At 35.7% G+C, this 22,394-nt stretch overlaps 1 protein-coding gene across 1 annotated transcript in view; it reads right to left on the reverse strand.

Moving 5' to 3' along the window:
• Positions 1-22,394, reverse strand: part of USP24 (ubiquitin specific peptidase 24) — a 131,065-nt gene that overhangs the window by 24,498 nt on the left and 84,173 nt on the right. Inside the window, 17 exon segments of the mRNA XM_033113600.1 lie at positions 994-1,107; positions 2,653-2,756; positions 3,406-3,501; positions 4,471-4,621; positions 5,109-5,250; positions 6,324-6,448; positions 6,788-7,008; positions 7,409-7,528; positions 7,758-7,899; positions 8,272-8,354; positions 9,242-9,340; positions 9,970-10,095; positions 10,737-10,856; positions 11,877-12,021; positions 14,212-14,329; positions 15,298-15,489; positions 17,563-17,624. Coding sequence (XP_032969491.1) covers positions 994-1,107; positions 2,653-2,756; positions 3,406-3,501; positions 4,471-4,621; positions 5,109-5,250; positions 6,324-6,448; positions 6,788-7,008; positions 7,409-7,528; positions 7,758-7,899; positions 8,272-8,354; positions 9,242-9,340; positions 9,970-10,095; positions 10,737-10,856; positions 11,877-12,021; positions 14,212-14,329; positions 15,298-15,489; positions 17,563-17,624 — 2,160 coding nt within the window.

Raw genomic sequence — 22,394 nt, forward strand, 5'->3', positions numbered from 1 at the left:
ATCTGTACACTCACAGAAGTGACCCAGTAGAAAATTCTGGAAAGTAATGATGCAGGAATGAGAGTTGATAATTAAAGGGCCAACTTCCTTGAGGAGGTTTGCTCACGTAGAGAGATTCATTTTGAGAGGAAAGAAGACAGTTCCTCCATGACAAGGAAGGAATGGAGAAGACGAAACAGCGTCTGGTAGGTGTGCAATTTGAGATGGGGGATGGGGTCTGCTCATCTGTTAATCTTACTTTCTCAGTGAAGTCTGAGGCAAGGTCATTAGCTAGAAGTGGGGTGAGCGGGCCTGGCATGTGTGAGGAGTGAGAAGGTACAGCTGAGGCAGGGAGAAGGAAGAGCCCACTGTGGATAAAGGAGACTGGCCAGAGAGATCGAGGCGCTTGTCGGGGCCTCCACATGAATGCTGAACTCCCTGAGGATAAGGGAATGATTGGGTAAGATGTAAAAACATTCACAGTGATTGGAGCATCTCAAATCTAAAAAGCAACATTTTAAAAAAATTATAGGTACATAGGAAACATACTCTTGTAGATATTCTACTATCAGATTTTTGAAAATACTTTAGCCAGAATCCAAACACAGTTGGACAATATTGTGGTATTACTGTGTAGTAACCTAGGATTGTTGACCTCTTGACCTTGCCACCAGACTGTGAGTCCCTGAGGGAAAAAACTTCTGTTTGGAATCCCCTGAGTCACAGCAGGGTTTCAGGACATGCTTGCCTGTGATCACTTGGTTATCTGCACACATGCTCTCCTTACAATCAATGAACACCCTGTCTGAATCTAGTCCAACAGACATGGCTTTGGAAATGATTATGGTGTGACCTGAATAATTTCCTTACTGCTTCCTCAGTGAAGACAGTTTAAAATTGATTCCAATCCGAAAAATAATTTCAAGCTGAAATAAGAAGAGCTACAAGAAACTTGAGTTCAAAATCACTAGAAGAGACACAAATTTCTTTTAATTAAAAGATCTTGCCACTTACTTTATCAATTCTCGTCCTTCAGAACTAATAAAATATTCAACTAGCCACTGACAAGCATCAAAACTTTTTGAAAGTAATGCTTCAATAGTGGCAATCCATTCTTCAGTGTCAACCCTTTAAAAACAGCAAAGAAAATGATGTTAGGAGGAGGACCCCAGCAACTAACCCCATGGAGCGTCGATCCAGTGAAGAAATTTTCATGTGGGGTGTGTGGGAGGTAAGCTGAGTGTTCAGTGCTGCTGACTCCCATGGCTCCACACAGCCAGAAGCCAGGGCTTCGCATTCGCGGGTCCCTGTGGTGTGACTCATCCTCCCGCCCCCGTGTGAACAAACTTAAGTCTTACACTTGAACTTCTATCTTCTACAGCTTCTTCAAAAAACTTCAATTGCAAAAAAACGCCTGAACATTTTGTTTTGCTTAATTTTCATTCACAAAATGCCTACTTTCAATACTTTCATACTTTATTGTTACAATTATTAATATGCTGTTTTATGGAATAAAAATATTTGGACAGAAAAAAGGTTCAATGACTATACTATCCATGCCTTCATACCACCCCCTCTAGTCCCTCTCACCCCAAAACAGTAAATATAAACAAAATTGAAATAGTGTGTGCAATGTGTGGACAGCTTGAGCAAATTTCACAATTAAAAAATAACCCAAATAAATTTCCTTAGTCAATCCTATGCTAGACATTACAAGAAACACATTATTTCTTCTTTTTCAATCAATTAATGAAGACTGATATCACTTAATATATCTTTGATTATTACACATAAAAATGAAATGTCATTATGTTTGTTTTCATCTCAGGTTTCTTCATTGCAAAATCTTTCCAAAAACCTCTCCGTACTTGGAGAAGCTCACTGCTAGTGAGAGAGAAAAGACTGAGAATTTCCAGGTCTTCTAACTGTAACCGGTCTCCTTACCCTGAGTCTCCCTTGCTCCAGGTATGTCCTACAAACCCATGCACAACCATCTTCACTCTTCACTCACTTATTCATCATAGAACAGCTATTTACCCAGAGCCTATAATGTGTCAAGCACCTTTCCAGGTAAAAACCAATGATGAATAATATGCAATCAAAGTGGAGAGTTTCTATGGCATCACTCTGAACATACAGCCCCCCCGTTCAAAAACCCTCCATGATCTCCCACTGAACAAAGCCCAAACTCCCTTCTCTGGCACTCACGGCACTCAGTGATCTCATCCAAACCCAACATTCGGTCTCAGCTCAAGTGAGTTCCTTAAATGTACAAATAAAACACTAGTCCTTTATGGTTCCTTAGGCAAGCCTTGCCCATTACTCAGGCTTTTCCCTTCCACATAGAATACCTGTTTCTCTACTTTTGCCTTTCTAAGTCCTCTGAGAATATGGATGTCTTTAATGCCTACTCAATCCCCATATCTGGATACGATTTTCCGAAGATGTACAGCATTTATGCCTTGCATTCCATGACTGCTTTGTTTAATCTCTCTCTCCTACTGGATTAGAAATTCCTTAAGGATAGGAGCCATGTCTTAATCATCTGAAAATATTAGGTAGTTGTCGTCAACTACCTAAAAAAAAGTCTCGAAAAGCTGAATTTATAAATCCAACTTTAACTGAATTAATCAGTGCTTTTTGCCACAACAATCAAAACATATCACTTCTTACCTGAGTTTTTTCTTTGTCCGTAGATAAGTTTGAAAAAGGAATTGAATGGCAAGTTGTAAGCTCACTTTTGCCATGCAAGGATAGTATGGATGTTTTAATTTAGTCTGAGAGAGAGGAAGAAAAAAGAAAGGATATTTTTCATAGAAGTTTTATCGATTATTACACATTGTTATGATAAAATACTAATAAGAAAAATCCAGCCAGTTCATTATAGAAATTGTTCTAGTTAAACTTTAGAAAAGGTTAATAAAGACATATTCTTCATTTCTTTTATGACGGCCTCTCAAAGTTGAGTCTTTAAACCATAGGATATTAAGTAATCTATTAATAGATTAAGAAAGTTTTCCCCTTAGCAAATTATAATCATGGTATTCAAGAAAGAGAAATACTTGGAAGTTAATCTTGAGTCTGGTAATGTCTGATTACAAATTAGGAAAAATTAATCTCCACAAAGCCCAATATCCACTGACATCACCTCATGGCTACTTTTAGATTTGTTACCAAATTTGAACAAGAGCACTTAAAAAAGCCAGTATGTGGAAACCCACACCCATTCACAATCTGCATCATACATTCTGAACACCGCCTGTATTTCAGTATCAGCCAATAAGTGACACATGTGTGGAAATTTTCTTTTTCCATCTAATCTAAATGGTAACTGAGAGTGAGCATGAGTCACTGAATGTTTATTTAGCTGAGTGATATTTAACTATAATTCTTTATTTCTTTAGTAATAATTTAGTTAGCACTTACAGCATTCAATGAAGCTAGAGACAAAACAAAACTGAAATAATCACTGCTGTACACATCTCTATTCTTCATAAACTTGAGGTTTTCATCTCTCACCATCTACAAGAGAAAATTAATAATTATTTTTAAAAAAGGGATAAAACATTTAACATGTGGAAGACATTTTAGTGATACCTTAGGTAAAAAGGGTTTATAGAAACCCGCTCTCAAGCTTTGAATTTTTAAAAAGGAGAGAAGAAAATCTTCCTTTCAAATATAAGATGCTCTAAAAAGGTGAAATATTATTCATTAAAGCAAACCCTTTTGGGAAATTTAGGAAAACTACCATGTGAAGGACAACTGAATTTTAATCTATTATTTTGGCTAGGAAGGGACAGACAGACCTTTCTCAAGTACAACTAACTCCACGCTTTCCTTGTACCAGATGGCTTCATTTTCTTTCTCTTAATGAAAGGTTCCACATTTTTCTTAAATTCTCTGGTTCTGGTTATTCAGCTTTTGATTACTTAGTGTATAAAGTCTGGACTGGGTAGTCAGACAGTTTGAATTTAAATCCTGGCTCTGTGACATAGGCAGGTCATTCCTGCTTCTCTGAGTCTCATTTTTTTTTCATCTGAAAATGGAAATAAAACCTGCTACTTCACATAAATGTGTTAAGAATTAGGGATTTGTGTAAAGCATGTAGCACAAAAGAGGTATTCGATAATGAATGGTCATCATTACCATATTAGTTTAACCCCCAGGTTATGAACCTTAACTTATTTTTCTCTCCAGATACAGTAAGTTAATTTCAGCAGTGTGCTTCTTTCCTGCCCACTCCCTTCCCTGTTTCTCTGCAGCTGTCACAGTCACACAGCAGGTCAATGACGGTGCTGCTCAATCTTGAGTCTGCAGCCATATCTGTGATGTGGTACGTGAAAGATTCATGCCACAAGGCGGGTAAGAAGATGTGGCACTAGAGGTATGGCTAAGTCCACAAGAAGGCTGGCGGCAGTACTTCTGGATGTGCAAGATAGATTCTGACACTTACATGGATTTCTTCCTTAGAAATTTTTATACATTTCTTACCTGGTATATTCGAACAGGCATTTTTTCCACAAACAGTCCTTTCTTCTCGCCTTTTTTAACCAGCTTGGTTAGAATAGAGAGCCGGTCATTGTTAGGTCTATGGGGCCGAGGAGATGACTGAGGTGAAATTTCTGGTGAAGATGGTGCTGACCTAAGAGACAGAATCAGAAAACTATTTGTCTCGTATAAAGTGGCTGCTGTTTCAGTTGTTGCTATAACTTTACATACCTACATAAACAGGGTACTAGACTTAAAAATAGATTGCATACTTTCCTGATTCAATATATTAAATGCAAATTCACAGAGAATAGGATTAAAAAACACTTTCTGACAGTGCTGGCATAGTACTCACTGTACTTTGAACATAAGGTATATTCAATAAATGCTCAGATTAAAAAAAAACTCAGTTCTAGAATGAAATAACTTATATGGCTTTTTCCAAATACAAAATAACTTCTTGCCAAGGAAATAATGACCAAGTAGTAATAAAAGGAAAGGAAAAGGATAGAATGATTTACTTATTTTCTTTTTAGACTCTCTCTTTATCTTAGCGAATTACCTTTAAATCCCAAAGAGTATAAAGATTACAATATCACCTACTGAAATCACACAGCAAATTACTCAGAAAAGAAACTCACAGAGAGAGATCCTCGGCTTCCTGCCGAACAACGCTGACTCGACTTTTCTTTGGTAACACTGGGGAGTTCTGATCAGATACTCTTTGGTAGAAGAGCATATAGGCATTCCAGTATCTTCGGCGAACATCAGTATATGGGTTTGCTTTATAAGAAGACATTAAGAAAGAAGTCTTTGTAAACAAAAATTTTCTTGTCTTGACAATCTAAAACAAAGGACCCATAAATCCAGCAAGAAACTACTTATTAAATTTGTTAAATGCAGGATGTAAGTAAAATGTGTGTCTTTCTAAAGCACTGCACAGAATTACTCACAAGTTGCTATAGATGGGCAGGGAGTAAGGGAGTTTGCACGGTAACAGGGTAAAGGAAAGAACGTAAATATTCCTAGGCAAGTCTAAATATAATCAAAAGGCAAGTATCATTTTAAAATAATCTCTGTGGCACAGGATGTGATTCTAATTGGCCTCACTTAACCATTTCTGGATAGAACAGCCAAATCTAGGTCCATTTTGCAATGATACTATATTCAACCATTAAAGGTTACTACCATTAGATGCATGACTACCATGATATGGTATCAAAATACAGTGAATTTAATATAGCTAGAAATTTTAAAATGCCCCCAGAATATTTCAAAATCAGGTTTCAGAAATGCCAAGGTCTCTGTGAAATGTTTGTTCTTCAAAAAGCAAATTCTGGATGGGTTTTGTGATGTATTTTTCCTCATATTTTTGTCTCCTGGCGGTGGGGGTTTTGGAAAGATTCCTTCCTTTGCCACACTGAATGATAAATACGGTTTTAAAAACACAGGTGCTAGAAATGTCTTCTCTAATTAATCAACCTCTATATAAGTGAAAAGGAAATTTGAAAATTTTAGTGGCCAACTACCTCTTTTGAACTTTTTTTAAGGTTGAAATTTTGCTTTCATTAGTTTCTCTTTGATTTTCATTTCTTCCACTTAACTTACTCCCAACCCTGTTCCCTTACCCTAGGCTGTTGTAAGGAATTATTTTAAAAAATTTTTGTAAGCAGCTTGCACATTTTCACTCTGGCCATCAGAGTTCATGGGTCTATATATAGCTAGAGCAGCAGTATGTAAAAAGAATAAAATTCATTCTATTTTTATGTAAAGAATATTGCTTCCAATTTGATAGAAAATTATAAATTAAAAAAAAAAAAGAAAATCATGGAAAATAGCCATTTGTAAATACTTACTTTGATCATAAACTTTTGGTCTATATTCTCCCCCAAAGCATTCATACTCCAGGGTCTCATCATTTAGGTCAAATTCTTCTATAACTGTGTCATTAAATTTATACCACTTTCCTTTTCCACATCCCCTAGAGCCCAGAGATGAAACAACAATTATAAGGTTAAAAAACAAACATCCCCATCCCCAGCATTTCTCTCTTTGTATCGTCTACAAATACAGCAGGTGATTACATTTGAGAACACCTAGGAAAAATGTAGTAACAGTTATTTTAATTTCTAAAACAACTTTTCAAATTGAAGGGGTAAAAACAGTTAACAATAAGTTTTAAAAATCCAATATGAAATAAGATCAGAGAGCAATGCAAAAGCTTCTTTACACCATAGTAAGTGTGGGTGATTAGGGCAGGGGGAGCAGAGGAGAGACGACTGGGGGTGCAGAGTGAGGGTCTGGGGAGAGAAGCCCTTACCGCCTATCCTTGATGAAGGAATAGTAGTGGCCCGCGTGTGCCTGCCCACTGTGTACAATGACGCCGACAAGTTCATAGTTTTCTGTGAGGGCAACTTTTTTTCGTGGGGATCCTCCACCTCCCTGATCCATACTTCGCCCATTTTCACCAACTTCAGCAGATGAATCTTGGCGAGCCATTCCTGAAACTGTGTAAGGCTCCATGTTTAACATCCAGGGAAACTATTTGAAAGCAAAAAGAACACATTGATGTGAATCCATAACACATACTGCCATACCCAATTAATTTAAGCGGGAACTGTCACCTCTCCAACTTAAGTACAAAATCTCAGGGTGGCTCACAAGTCTGGGAAAGTGTAAGTAACCTCTTGCTTGAACATTAAGGAAAGCATTTTATGTCATAGCTAACACTAGCATGCCTTCTAGAAAGGAGGGTTATTGTTTATTGGTAACATTATATAGTTCCACTAGTAATAGCTGCTTAAGACAACGGGTTGCGAACTCCTCAGAATGCTGACATCATAGCCTTTCGTAGTTTAAATAAAATCAGAAAATATGAAAAGGAAACAGTAAGAAGGGAGTAAGGTAGTAATAATTATAGAACTTCTGGAAAAAAAATTACCCTTATCTGTTCATCATATTTAATGGAGCGTCCACTCTCCCAGTCAAATCCAAATCTCATTAGGTGAATGACCAAGACACTAGGCAAAGACTTAATACATGTCCTTTTCACTGTTATTCTCTAAAGAAAAGCAAAACCAAATTATTTCCTTGGAAAAAATAAAGCAGTCATGTAATTAATACAAAGGTCATAGATTTCTAGAGGCCTTTCCCATCCACAAGAATATAAGTAATGACACAATCTAACAGAAGTAACAACAGGAGCTTAGTGTTGATCTTACATTAAATCTAAAGACAAAGTATATGAACGACAAATTAATTTTGTTTTTTAAAAAGGGCAAATGTAATACCTTTTCTTTGCACTTTTCACAGTAATATGCATTACTTCCCTCTAGAACTTCTCCTCTAACAAACTGGTCCAAAGAAATTTCCAAACTCTGACAAGAAGTAACTCCTAGATTGAGAGCCATGAAAGCTTCCTCTCGTTCATATCTGATTAGGAAATAATGAAAAAACAATGATCAACAATGGAATTTAAAAACTTTGAAATTATCATAATACCCAAGATTAAAAGAGAACAATATTCACAATCAGTGAAATTAACAATACCTTTCTTCATCTTCTAAAAAGTACACAACCAAATAAAAATACCAACTTTTGACAATTCAGAGTTGCTTAAAATGATGAATTTCAACCAATTTTAGAAATTGAAAGCAAAGAAATTTAATTCAATAAACATTTATAGATCCACTGATATATCTGTACATGTAAGTCTCTCAACAAATGCAAAATTCACAGCCTACTAGAAGAATCATTTAACAATAATGATAATTGTTTGTTTATGTCACTGGTATCTTCACTAACCTGTGAGGACAGTCTTTACAGATCTTCTGATCGGAATAGATGCCCTGAAAAGTATTCTTAAAAATTTGGTCTCTCCCCATTTTCTGTTGGAATAAAAAGTTTAAATTTTAGTTGATCTCCCTAGAATTTATAGGTTAATGCAGAATTTTATTTAGACCCATGCTAAAGCACAGACGTCAATTTCACCACCAAAATGAGTCATTTTGGTAGTTTAATCTGGGAAATAATGGAAGGATTATAACCCCTTCGACTCACTGTCAGAGTAATGCAAATAATCAGAAGAGGAGAAAGCATCAGTCACAGCTGATCACAATGACAGCCTTCTCTGTGATAATTCTGAATCCCTCTCCTCATGCTACAATTACCAAGTTAGTAGCGACACTCCACAATCTTTTCTTTTTTTTCTTGTGAAAATGATATTATATATTTATAAATTATTTTGAAAAAGTAGATACATTGTACCTACTGATGAGAGGAGAGGCACATGTTGTCTGTGATGGGAGGCTGTCTGTAACTAGAAGGTAATACCATTTAGGTAGTTTGTCACGTTTTAATGCGTAGAGGTAGAAAGCTTTCGATTTAAACATTACAACTTTTTAATCTGTTCCTTTTGTCCTCTTTGACAAAGCAAGACTGCTCTGCACGGGGCCGTCAGTTTATCAGTGATTACAGGCCAGGTTACTTCAATGCATTTAAGTAAGAGTATGTAGATACAAATGGTTATTATTATGGAGTACAGATTAATAATTACATACTTTATCAAGTATTAGATGAATTAAGAAATCTTTAATTTTAGAGATCTGCATATATTTTGATGTTCAAACCCAGAAGAAATGATATATAGCTATGGTATTGAAGATGATCAATTTTTGACTAGTCAGTTTTACAGTAATCCCAAATCCGAAACCACTGTTCTCATACTACAGAGTCCGATGGGTTTGAGTTAGAGTGAAAATGAAACTTTTTCTACCTTAAGATATTCATCCATCTGATCAATGAGACTAGTGAAGAACTCATACGCATCCTGTTGTTCTCTCACATAAAGTTCTTTGTTCCACATCTTGAAAATCTATGTAACAAGAATTAAATATGTTGGTAAAGGAAAAGTAGCAATTTCTGAATATAGTAGAAAAAGAATGTGAAGGAGCACTTAATCTTTCTAAAAACCAAGTTTGCTATTAGGATGTAAAAGTTTTTACTGAAGTAAGATGAGCGTTATGTTCTGCCATCTATGCTTTTCCATGGTCCCTTTGTAATCACAAGTCTATGAAACCATATGGGGTGAGACCTAAGGCCATGAAGGGGAAAATACAAGGTACTACTCCTCCTGTGAAACATAGTAAAGCAATGTTAAAAAAAGAATGTTCTTTATTTAGAGGCATTCGTGAAACTGGCATAGGTACAGAGGAATGATCTGAACAAATATTTCAAATAGCAAAAGTAATAATCATGAAAAATATTCAAAATAATTAAGATTAGCAATTCCCTCGAAATTATAAATGACTATTTTCAACCTTGTAATAATTTGAAATCAAGGACCAATTTCAATAAGAACGGTATAAACAATTTTTTTATAGGTTCTTGGCAATGGGATTAGTGTAGAGTTAAAGACAAGAGACAATTATCACTAGAGAAAGAATGTAGCCAAACTCTAAATATCTAACGTCTTTAAACCTGCAGAGTTACTGAATAAAATACCTTCCAGAAGTTCTCAGGGACGTAATACTGCAGCTTGCTCTCCATCAAATGCCCAAAGAGGGATTGCACTTGATAGAATACACTGTCATCTGGATTGTCCGTGTCATCGTCCACCGAAAGTAACGCCTGAAAAGAAACAAAAAGTACTAAGTTAGAAATACCTGCTTTACAGCACACTTTGATGTACATGCACTGAGTACACATATTGTTCTTTTAGAATGCTATGTATGTTTAAATGCAACTGTAACTGCGGCTGTTTAGCTTCAGTATTTTTCAGCTGGTGTAATCAAGAGCAAATCATCTTTGAGCCTCTGCTGCATTCTGAAAACCTGGAACTAGTAATACTAGGATCTCTGTAAGAGGTTTAAGTGTGACATAATAACACATAGAATACTCTCAAAACTATTTACTGCTTGATCACAAGCTACTACTATATTATTATAAAGTGCTGATGATAGAGCCTAAATATTTCTAACATACTAAAAATATTAGTAATTTTATGAAATAGAATTTGAGAATAACTTAGGAGTTCAAAAATCACATTAGGTCAAACCCATTTGTCAAACAGGCAGCCTAGTACCTCAGTAGATGTATACAAATGTGTGACTGTAAACAAATATTGTCTATACATATTTCAGAAGCCACTAAAGTATCCCTAAGTATGTCTAGTTTTAGTAAATCCCCAAATGCACTACATGAATCTGGAACAATTTTCAGGCAATATACACATTCTTTATCACACCAAACAGGAAAGAGGAAGGAATCACCTCGGGGAGACCAGGCTGCATATACAGCTGCTGGAAGACTGCGTTCATGTAGCAAGTAGCGCCACCATTCCTCAGCCCCACAAAGCCTGCACTGGACCTGCTGTCCACCGGGGGAAGGTACTAGGAAGGAGAGGGGAGAAACAGGAAAGAGAGAATTAGTATGTCTGCCACCAGCACACCTCCTCAGAGCTACATGAGATGTCTGAGACGGAAAGGAGATATACTCACACATTTACCCATCCAGTGTTTTATGAGTCACTGTAGCAAAACCTATGTTCATGAATTACCTCTTCAGATGCTCATACAATTATAAATGACTATTATCTCAATGCTTCTTTTTAGTTCATGAAGTACTCAGCATATAGTGTGTATTTGTTTATTCATTATGTAGTCATGCATTCAGTCACTTGATTATCACTCAATAAATATTTAATAAGAGCCTATTATGTGTCAAAAACTGTGCCAGAGATACAAGAGAGAGCAGAAATGTACTTGGTCCCTGATGACAAGAAGCTTACAATCTGGTAAGGTAGAGAGGCATTTATCAAGTAAATATACTAATATATTTACAAATTGAGGTGGAAGTCTGAAAAAATAAAAACCAATAGGGTTCTATGAAGTGTTTACTATGAAGAATCCTAAGCAGTCTGGACAGCCAAGGCCAATACTACCAACCACGTGGGTTCAAGGAGCCGATTTTCCCAATTTCTCTACCAGCTTTTCTTGGGATTCGTGAATGGGAGAGCAAAAAAAATTCCTGAGAATGGGCGGGAATTCCTGCCTGGAAACACTAACTGTGACAGAGCCAATGTTTGAGTTTGCACTGTGGCAAGTATAAACTTAGTAAAAACAAAACAAAACAAAAACTTGGTTGAAATGCTACTTTTCATTGAGAGTAATTACCAACCAACTTGAAAATGTCTCCCCTTTAATTAATTAAAAGGATACCATTTAGTAAGATACTATAGTGTATTAGTATACTACACTGTAGATTATAGTTAATTTGAGTATGTCAACACGATAAGCAAAGAGTAATACAGACTTTCTCTGTGATTAGGATAATGCAAACATAGTTTTAAAACTGTATGTTTAAGACATCATTCTGAAAAAAAATAAGTGCAGCAGGGTCTAGAAACTTACATCAAACTCCTTTGTGAGAGCAGGGTCAGGTTGATGATGCATAGAAAGTAGTTCTTTTGTAATAATCTGGAGATTTGAAGGTGAGCTATCAGCCAACATTACAAGGACTTCATAAGCCGCCAATCGGCTATTCACTGTACTACACCTAAAAACAAAACCTGTACGTCAATTCAACAGTGAATAATCTACTTAAAACGATGATTAATCTAAACCAACATTGGAAATGAAAGTATCAGGGCTGCAATTCCTCAAACAGAGTTAAGTCAGGTCTGAAGGCAGAGCTCTAGTAAATCTAGTGGGCGGTGCTTACTTAACAAAGGAAGAGGCCTTGCATAGTGGAGATTAACACGGTTTAGAGCTAGCTATCTTCCTGGCCTCATGGTAGCAAACTATTTCACGTATGAATCTGGAGTTTTCTTATCTAAGGGATGGATCAGCAAAAATGGAGGATAGAAAAATAGAGTCTGAAAATTTTACCAAAACCACAACATGGGAATAACTATCTTTCAATTAAATTAGGTAGCAATAATGGGTTTTGTAGATATCACCCTGAAATTCAAATATCTAAATGGCAGAAAAAGAAAGCTATACAAATAAGGATAGATGCCTGTAAACACTTTATACGTGCCCGCGGATAAAAAAATTCTTCAAGGACTAATTAACTTTCCATTTTGCTGATAAGATGGAGATAAATACACAGTTTGCCCAATTTGTTTTAAATGACAACAAACAATAACTAGCAAGCATTCTGCAGGAAACTTAGAGGTTTCTTATACTGCTCACCTTTAACAGAAATCATTTTGGGGATAAAGAGTAATTTCTCACTGTCACCTATGCCAACCTTGCAATACTGAGATCACAGGTTAGGAAGGATACACAGAAAAGAGGACATCCAACCTCTGAGAGAGACACGTATGGAACATCGGAGCTGTGTTCAAGAGGGGGTTGTGGGACTCCTCCATCAGCACTGTGTGAGACAGAGGACAATGGCCATAGAGTGTGCACTGTCCTTTGCTTCTTATCTGGACTTCTGGGTTGCAAAGGATAGGTAAAGAACAGGAGGTACCATACACACAGGCTAAACATTAACACGTCCTTTTGTTGTTAGTGTGATATAAGAATACATTTTTTGTACAAAGAGCTTCTGTGTAGTTTAAATCTCTTTCTGGCTTTAGGGTTTAGTTTAGGTGGGAAAAGGCTGGGAGTCACTGAGCTAAATGGACACCATTCAGTCTACTGGGGATAGACAAAACAAATGTTTCCTTTTCCATCCAAGGCATTGTACATGATTAAAAAACACATTCTTGTGGATGGAAGTATTACTTTTAATAAATATAAAGGAAGGATTCATCAATAAAAATTTCAATAGAACTGAAGATTTATTTTTTCTGTTCACTGAAAATTGAAATACTCAGGTATTTCTACTGCTTTAATAATAAAAGACTCCTACGGAGCCAGCACCAAAGCTTCCAGAACGATACTAGGGCAGGGGTGAGGATGGAAGCCTGAGGTACACCCTAAGAGGATTAATGAAGATTTATTACCTAAAACAGATTTTGCTAATAAGAATTCTCTAAATGGAGATATATTCATACATAATAAGACACCTCTTAAGATTTCATAAAATATTGCTTATTATATTTCATTAACCACTGAAAGTAGTGGGACATTTTTTTCACTGGTTAAATATCAAATCCTCAGTTTCTTCAGGATTACTCAATTAACTTTAGTTTTCAGGAGAAAAGAACAAAGTAAGTTAGATTCAGAGCAAATACGATGGCAGCTGGTAGCTGCCTCCTTCTATTCCCCAGAGTATAAACATCACCCAAGTGGGGTCTGCATTACAAAAGGATCTTCCAAAATTCCACCTACAGAAACTGATACAAAATTCGATTCTAAAATTACCACCGTAATCAATCACTAACGACACAGTCAATACTCCGCGAATCCCAAGGTTCATGCACTAAAGCACGTATGCTTTTCTCCTAGAAGGAACCTTCAAGACTCCGAGTCTCTTTACTTTCACTTTGGACGTCATTTTTACAAGCTCAGCTGATCCTGGGATATGTTACTGACCAAGTTAACCATGTTATTACTTACTCTTCTATTCTGATGATAAGAATGGTTCCAGCATACTTGCTCAGCACTTACTATGGGCCAGGCAGACTTTATCCTAGGACTCTTTACATGCATTTCTTTATATAGTGGATAATATCTTATAAGCTACACACACTCACAAGATGGAAGACAAACTCCAAGTTAAGAAAATCTTTTGGGACTAAAGTTTCGAATTAGAATTTTTACCAAAACTGAACACAACGTGCATTTTCCATACTTTGGATGAAAGTCCTGTTGACTGATGGCGGCACTGCCAGCTGGAGAATGACTATTTAAAATAATTCTAGAAGCTCGGAAAAGGAAGTCATCTAACAATGGTTTAATGAGTGATGAACCTGGAATAGAGCATAATATTCATGTTGAGGATGAACACATATTTTAATTCAAAGACCCTGTCTTGCACTTTCTTACCAGAGCAGCAAAGGCACCCAGGGCCACCCAATGGCAGGGCATTCCATTTAATTTGATGCTACACTTTTGAGCACTTGGAGCAGAAGTGTGGGGATGGGTGGCAGAGTCAGGGGACAGGATACAAAGATTGACAAGTGAGGGTACCATCCTGTATGAGTTTACAACAGAGTGAAAGGAGTCCAAGTTTCACTTTAGAGACACAAATGCCAAGAACACCACGAGGCAGAATGGTTTGAGTAAATAATTCATTCTTAATTTGGGCATGGGGGAGTCCATGTAAGGGTGTTTGAAATTTTTAAAATCTTGCCTTCTTTAGGTAAAAATGATTTGCCCTTCTCACCCTGGTTTAGAATCACTCTTTTCTATGTATCTCCAGGAACATTTTTATAGAAAGAAATTTTTATAGAGCATAGTTTGTGTGATAAAAGTGATAATTAATGTTTTGATTTGTTTTCTGACTATCCTTATAATACTGAATATGCTTTTACAAATTACATGTGTACCCCAGGAGACTCAGATGTACCACATCATCCAGGGGTGGTGATTGGGGGCTGCCTCCCCAGATAAAAATTACCCTTAAAAGAAGTAAGATATACAACAGATTGTATATTGTAAAATATATAATGGCAGAAAGAGAAAAACCTACTTTGAATTATAATTTTTACTGGGTATTAAGAAGTTACGTGATTCAACTGTTTTGAACACTATAAATTTCTCTATATAGGTAAAATACACCTTAAATGTGTGAGCCACTAACATTTCAGACAACTTTCTATTGTCAATTTTCTACGGAACACTGAGCACCTATCTCATTTTCCCAATTATACACAATACTATGGCAATAGCTGAGAATGAGGCATTTTGTCACATGGTAAAATAAAGCAATAATTACCAAGCATTTCCTTTTCTGTCCCGCAGAGTGAAAGAAGGGTCTTAATGAGCCGTAAGTGTCCTGCCAACAAGATGTTGTCTGCTTCACTGGTCTCACATTCAGCTGTGCGATTAGGTTCAAAGTTCTCCAGCCAAGTAATCTCATCCTCAAGCATGGTAGCTGGGCTGATTCTTAACTGATCCATTTCTGAAGCTAAGAAGGAAAAAAATCCATTTCTAAGAAAGAAGGATTTCCCTTCATAAGCGTCAGAGGAAAGTAAGCAGTCAAGTCCCAATCTGTCACTTCACAGATCTCAAAAAAACCCTCATCAATAAACAGCAGGCTGTGGCTGCTGCCCACAGGACTGTGCAGCTGATGCATATTCATTCCTTCCCTCACTCACTCTCGGTCATAAACCACACATATGTTGAGTGCCTCCTCTGTGTAGGTTACTGTGCAATATGCTGGGGATAAAAGGTAAGGGAGACAATCCTTGTTCCAAAGAAGCTCCTGGTTTGGTGGGTATTAGCAGCTGTCCCAGGGAACAAACCCTTCCAGAGAAGGAAGGCATGGAGGGGAGTGCGGCGAGCCACTGCTCCCGCAGTGTTACCCAAGCCAAGAGAGGTGGGCTTCTGCAAAGGACAGAGGCCCACAGCGGACCAGCACGTTTCCAAACTATGAGCTAAACTCGGGGGAACTACTCTGATCTTTTGTATGAAGTACTTCACTTCCCTCCAAACAAAGATTAAAACACGATTTCATATTGGAAACTGGAATTGGGAGGAGAGGAGGAGTGGTTGTGCTCTACTTCCACTGCACTACCGCCACGAGTAAGCAGGGTCCCGGATGTAGATTGCTATGTGTAAAGTACTTAGTATAGGCACTGGGACATAAAAAATACTCCAAAATCGCAAATACTGCTTGTTTCAAGACATATTCCCACCCTGTTTTCAACATCCCAATAAGGGATCCTGGGTCCCTCATTTGATACTCAATGACACAGGGAAGCCCTACATTAATAACTTGTTCACGCATTCTGAATTATGTGTATACCAACTCAAGTCTAGTCCTCAGGAAGCAAAGCAGAATACCCTCTCCAAGTCCAAGCCAGAGAGCAAAACCTTGCTGGCTGCTGCCCAATTTTCTCTGGAAGCCTGGTTGGAAAATGCACTATTAGGCTAGACTGTCAGACGGACACGTAGTCCATCCACTTCTCTAGACACAACAGGTCTTATCCTTGTGTCAGGACATACACTCAGACTGTGCTATCTTAGGCTCCGGCAAAACCAACGTCACCGCGCTGCTCAGAGCACTATGTCCTCAGCCTTCAGGAGACACTCAGGAAACCGATGCAGGCATTTGCCTTGGAGATGTTGCTGAGGCTTACTCGTCACTGTGTCTTCATGTGTCCATTATATCTGGACCATTGCATGAAGTTTCTTTTAGGTTTAAGTGCTGGCAAAAATATTTGCTTCTTCTGAGAAACCATTCTGTTTCTTCTTCTAGGGTACTGAGAACAACCAAGTATACACTGTTTCCTTTATATGTCTGTCCTCCAAAAATCTCACATCTAAATTCTGACTGTGTGCAGCTTTATAGCCCGCATATAAGCAAGGCATTTGTTCCCCCTCCTGGCCTTCACGTTCTTTTCCAATTAATATTTTTGTTGATTCTGATTTTTATTCTATTTATTTCCTCGTAAGCGAAAGCAAATCTTTTGGATAAAGGGTGGGAAATAAACTAACAAACTCTTGAATAACTAAAATTTACACAGAGCACTACAACATACATTTGCATTATATAAGAGTAAGTACAGATGATTAAAATCTAAACACTTTAACAACAGAATTTCTAACAATATTTCAATCACCTAACACCAAATAACTGACTTCTATCACTCACTTGTACTACTATCAAAATACCTCAATAGAAATTCCCTCTTTCCTTTAATGATCAACCTATAAAATTGTCAGAATTGACTATACTAGAGAGTAAGACTCTTCCTGATAGTTCTGTATCAGTGTAATGATACATAAGCCTTTGACAACTGCTAAAATCAATAAATCTCAACACATTAATAGTTGGGTATATAACAGGAGAACAGATAACTGGCACATGGGTTTACATGCTATTTTTAGGAAAATAAAATTCAGCTTCAAATAATAATTATAATCTCACCTATAGCTGAGATACATTAAATCAGACTTAGAAATGTCCATTTGGCTTTCTTTCCTACTCTTTCTCACCCCTTCCCCCTACACAAATCAAAGTTAGACATTTACTTACTTGTCAGATCATCTAATAATTGGCACCTCAGATCAAAATACTCCATACATTGAGATAATAGTCTAAAAAAGGATGGATTTCAGTTATTAAAAAAGAGGCTGATTTGAAAATAAAAAGCATTTTCCTTATATTAAGAAGTTCACAAAACAACTGAATAAGAGCATTTTCCTAAGCATAAAATAACTACTTTTACATTAATCCGAGTTCAATATTTTAAGCAAGAGGCATACTAATGATTTTATTAATACAGATAAAGTATAGGAATAATACTGTAAATAGAGGAAACTTATTAAATCTATTACATTTTGTAATGATGTACATACTGATTGCATCCATAATGCACCAATTACATTCATTCATTTAAAAATCAAGCAATACTTACTGAGGACTATGCTTGTAAATGTTTTAGAGGAACAGTGAACAAAGGGGACAGACAACAAATAAAACAATACATACATATGTCAACTGGTGATAAGCACTAAGAAGAAAAATAAAGCAGAGTAAGCAAAGAAAAAGTCAATTCTTTTATTTAAGATGATCAATGAAGTTTCTTCTGTAATTATAGTAGTGAAGAGCACAGGTTTTAATGTCAGGTGGACCTTGGTTTTAATCCTAGCTCTACTACTTATACCTGGGTGTTCAGGGACAATTTATTTCAGTTCCTTCGTTTTTCTAATTTCTAAGATGCTTATTAGGGTATTAGAAATAAATATGCACATATACACACAAACATACATAAAAGACTGCACTGATGATGAGAATAGGTACTGAACCAAGATTTATGGTTATTGAAAAAAGTAGGGATAATAAAACTGCCAAACACATTTGGCCATTGTGAGACTTAAATGATAAATCTATGCAAAGAATTTAACATGCTGTATGGCACACAGTCAGTCCATGGTAACTGCTATTATCATCATTACTATTACTATTAGGGAAAAAGTTTAGTACATACTAAACTTGGGCATCAAAAAAGTTGTGAAACACAATTTTCCAAATTATAAAAACATACAAAGTTTAAGCACAATAGCTTATGTTTTAAAAAATGGCTTATACCCTGTTTCCCCGAAAATAACACCTAAGCAGACAATCAGCTCTAATGTGTCTTTTGGAGCAAAAATTAATATAAGACCCAGTCTTATTTTACTATAAGACTGGGAATATAATATAATACAGTATAATATAATATAATATAATATAATATAATATAATATAATATAATATAATATAATACCGGGTCTTATATTAATTTTTGCTTCAAAAGATGCATTAGAGCTGATTGTCCGGCTAGGTCTTATTTTCGGGGAAACACGGTACATTACAACTAGAGAATCACTGATTTTATAAGACAATAAAAGGATCATCTGATTTTAGGAAAATTTTAACTAGGAAAAGTTGGGATTCTAAAGTAAAAATGTATAAGGGCAAAAAAATTTCTGTAGCTTTTAATCCAGATGTCTTTATCAGGAAAAAAATTGTTTTCTGAAATTCGGTTTTACACCACTAAAATATTACTTTTCATTACCAGTAATACACAGTTAACATCTAATTCAGGTTAAATCTTGATGGTCAACTGTAACATAATTGTAAGTTTTAGCTAAATTTTTAACTTTTAAAAATCACAATGATCTTATCTCAGAAACCAAAATCCAGACTTCTCCCTTATTTATAAATTTAGATTGTTAGAATAGAAGGTTAAATGCTTCAAAATAATATTTAAGTTGAGACTTAGATATGTGGGCCAGGAATCTCCATATGTTAGAGAGTGCATGAGAACATAACAAAGTTGATACACACACTTAATCCTGTCATGAAGACTTGGAAATCTATAAAAATATAACTCAACTCAAGGACATTGTGATGATTATATATCTTATATCTAGAAAATATATATATTAAAAAAAGTCAAAGATGGATGTGAGAAGAAATCACAAGGGAAATTAGAAAATCTTGTGACAAATGAAAACAAAAACATACCAAAAGTTATGGAATACAGCTTTCGAAAACAGTGTTAAGAGGAAAATTTAGACCTGTAAATGCTAGCATTGAAAAGAAGAACAATCTCAAATCAACAACCTAACTCTGCACTTTAAAGAACTAGGAAAAGAACAAACTAAATCCAAAGCTAGTAAAAGTAAAGAAATAATAAAGATTAGACAAATAGACAATAGAAAAACAGTCACAAAATCAACAAAACCAAAAGTTGAGTCTTTGAAATGAATAATTATATGACTAAGAAAAAAAGAGAGAAGACTCAAATTATTATAATTAGAAAAGAAAATGAGGACATTACTACCAATTTTACAGAAAGGATTATAAAAACAGTTCTATGAGCAATTATACACCTGATAACCCAGATGAAATAGAAAAAGTCCTAGAAATGTAACATTTACCAAGACTGAATCAGAAAAAAACAGAAAATCGGAATAGATCTATCACTAGTAAGGAAATTAAATCAGTAATCAAAAACCTCCCAACAAAGAAAAGCTCTGGACTGGATGGCCTCATTTGTGAAATGTGCCAAACATTTAAATCAATACCAACCCTTCTCAAACTCTTTCTAAAAAAATGATGAGACGGTTAACACTCATTCTATGAGGCCAGCATTAACTGATACCAAAGCCCAACAAAGAACTACAAGGAAACTACAGACCAATATCCCTCATAAATGCTGATGTAAAAATACTCAACAAAGTACTAGCAAGCCTAATTTAACAGTATATTTAAAGGACTGTACATCATGAACGAATGGGACTGATACCTGTAATTCAAGGATGGTTCAAAATATGAAAAAAATCAATCCATATGATATACTACATTAACCAAATGAAGGGAAAAAAAACCCACATGATCACCTCATTGGTACAGAAAAAAAAAAAAAAGGACAAAATTTAATGCCCTTTAATGAAAAACACACTCAACAAACCAGGAACATAAGAAAACTATCTCAGCATAATAAAGGCCATCTATGAAAAACCCACAGCTAACATCATACTCAATGGTGAAAAGACTGAAAACTTTCCCCCTAAAATGAGGAACAAGGATGCATTGCTTTTACTACTTCTATTTTACACAGTATTGGAAGTTCTAGCCACAGTAATTAGTCAAGAAAAACAAATTAAAGACATCCACATTGGAAACGATGGAGTAAAATTATCTCTGCTGGCAGATGACATGATCTTACATGTGGAAAACCCTAAAGAATCCACACACACACACACACAAAACCTGTTAGAACTACTAAGTAAATTCAGCAAGATTGCAGGATACAAAACCAATACACAAAATACAGTTTTATTTCTATACACTAACAATGAACAGTTTGAGAAAGTAAAAAAACAATTCCATTTACAATAGCATCAAAAAGAATAAAATAGGAACTTAGGAACTAACTTAACCAAGGAAGCAAAAGCCTTGTCCAGTGATAACTATAAATAATGCTGAAAGAAATTTAAAAAGACATAAATACATGGAAAGCTATCTCATGTTCATGTACTGGAAGACTAAATCTTGTTAAGACATTGATAATACCCAAGTGATCTACAGATTCAATGTAATCCCCCTTAAAATCCCAGTTTTTTTGCAGAATTAGAAAAACCCAGCCTGAAATTCGTATGGAAACTCAAGGGGATCCCCAAGCAGCCTAAACAATCTTGAGAAAGAACAAAGCTGGAGGACTCATACTTCCTGATTTCAAACTTACTAAAATGCTACTACAGTAATCAAAACAGTGTGGTACTGGGATAAAGACAGCCATACAGGTCAATGGGACAGAAACAAAGAGCAAATAAATGAATATATAAATATTTAAAAAATTATTTTTGACGGGTGTCAAAGTCATTCAATCGGGGAAGAACAGTCTTTTTTTTTTTTTTTTTTTAAAATAGACTGGGACAATTGGATATTCACACAGAAAAGAATGACGTTAAACCCTTACTTTACATCATATACAAAACTTTAAATGGACCAAAGACCTAAATTTAAGAGCTAAAATGTAAAAACCTTAGAAGAAAACACAGGGGAAAAACTTCATGACATTGGATTTGGGAATGATTTCTTGGATATAACACCAAAAGCACAGGCAACAAAAGAAAAAAAACAGATAAACTGGACTTCATTAAAATTAAAAACTTTTGTGTATCACAGGACACTATCAAGAAAGTGAAAGAAACCCCACAGAATGGGAGAAAAATTTGCAAATCACATATCCAATAAAGGATTAATATTTAGAATAAAGAACTCCTATAACCCAACAACAACAACAAAAACCCCAGACAACTTAATATAAAAATGGGAAAAGGACTTGAATAGACATTTCTCCAAAGAAGATATACAAATGGCCAATAAGCACATAATGAGATACTCAACATCATTAATCATTAGGGAAATGCAAATAAAACCACAATAAGATGCCACTTCACACCCATTAGGATAGTTACTATCAAAAAATACAAATTAAAAAAAACCAAACAAAAACCAACAAATGTTGGCAAGGATGTGGAGAATATGAAAGCCTTATGCAGTACTGGTGGGAAAGTAAACTGGTACAGCCATTGTGGAAAACAAATATGGTTTCAAGAAATCAAATAGAGAATACACCTGACCTAGTATTTCCACTTCTGAGCACATACCCCAAAGAACTGAATGCAGGAACTAAAACTGATATTTGTATACCCATGTTCACTAGCAAAATTATTCATAATAGCCAAAAGGTGGAAACAAGCCAAACGTCCATCTACAGATAAGTGGATAAACAAAATAAGACATACACAAGAAAACATTATTCAGTCTCAAAGAGAAATGAAACCCTGACACATGTTACATCATGGATG

The sequence above is a fragment of the Rhinolophus ferrumequinum genome, chromosome 9, assembly GCF_004115265.2.
Source record: "Rhinolophus ferrumequinum isolate MPI-CBG mRhiFer1 chromosome 9, mRhiFer1_v1.p, whole genome shotgun sequence".
NCBI classification, from domain to species: Eukaryota; Metazoa; Chordata; class Mammalia; order Chiroptera; family Rhinolophidae; genus Rhinolophus; species Rhinolophus ferrumequinum.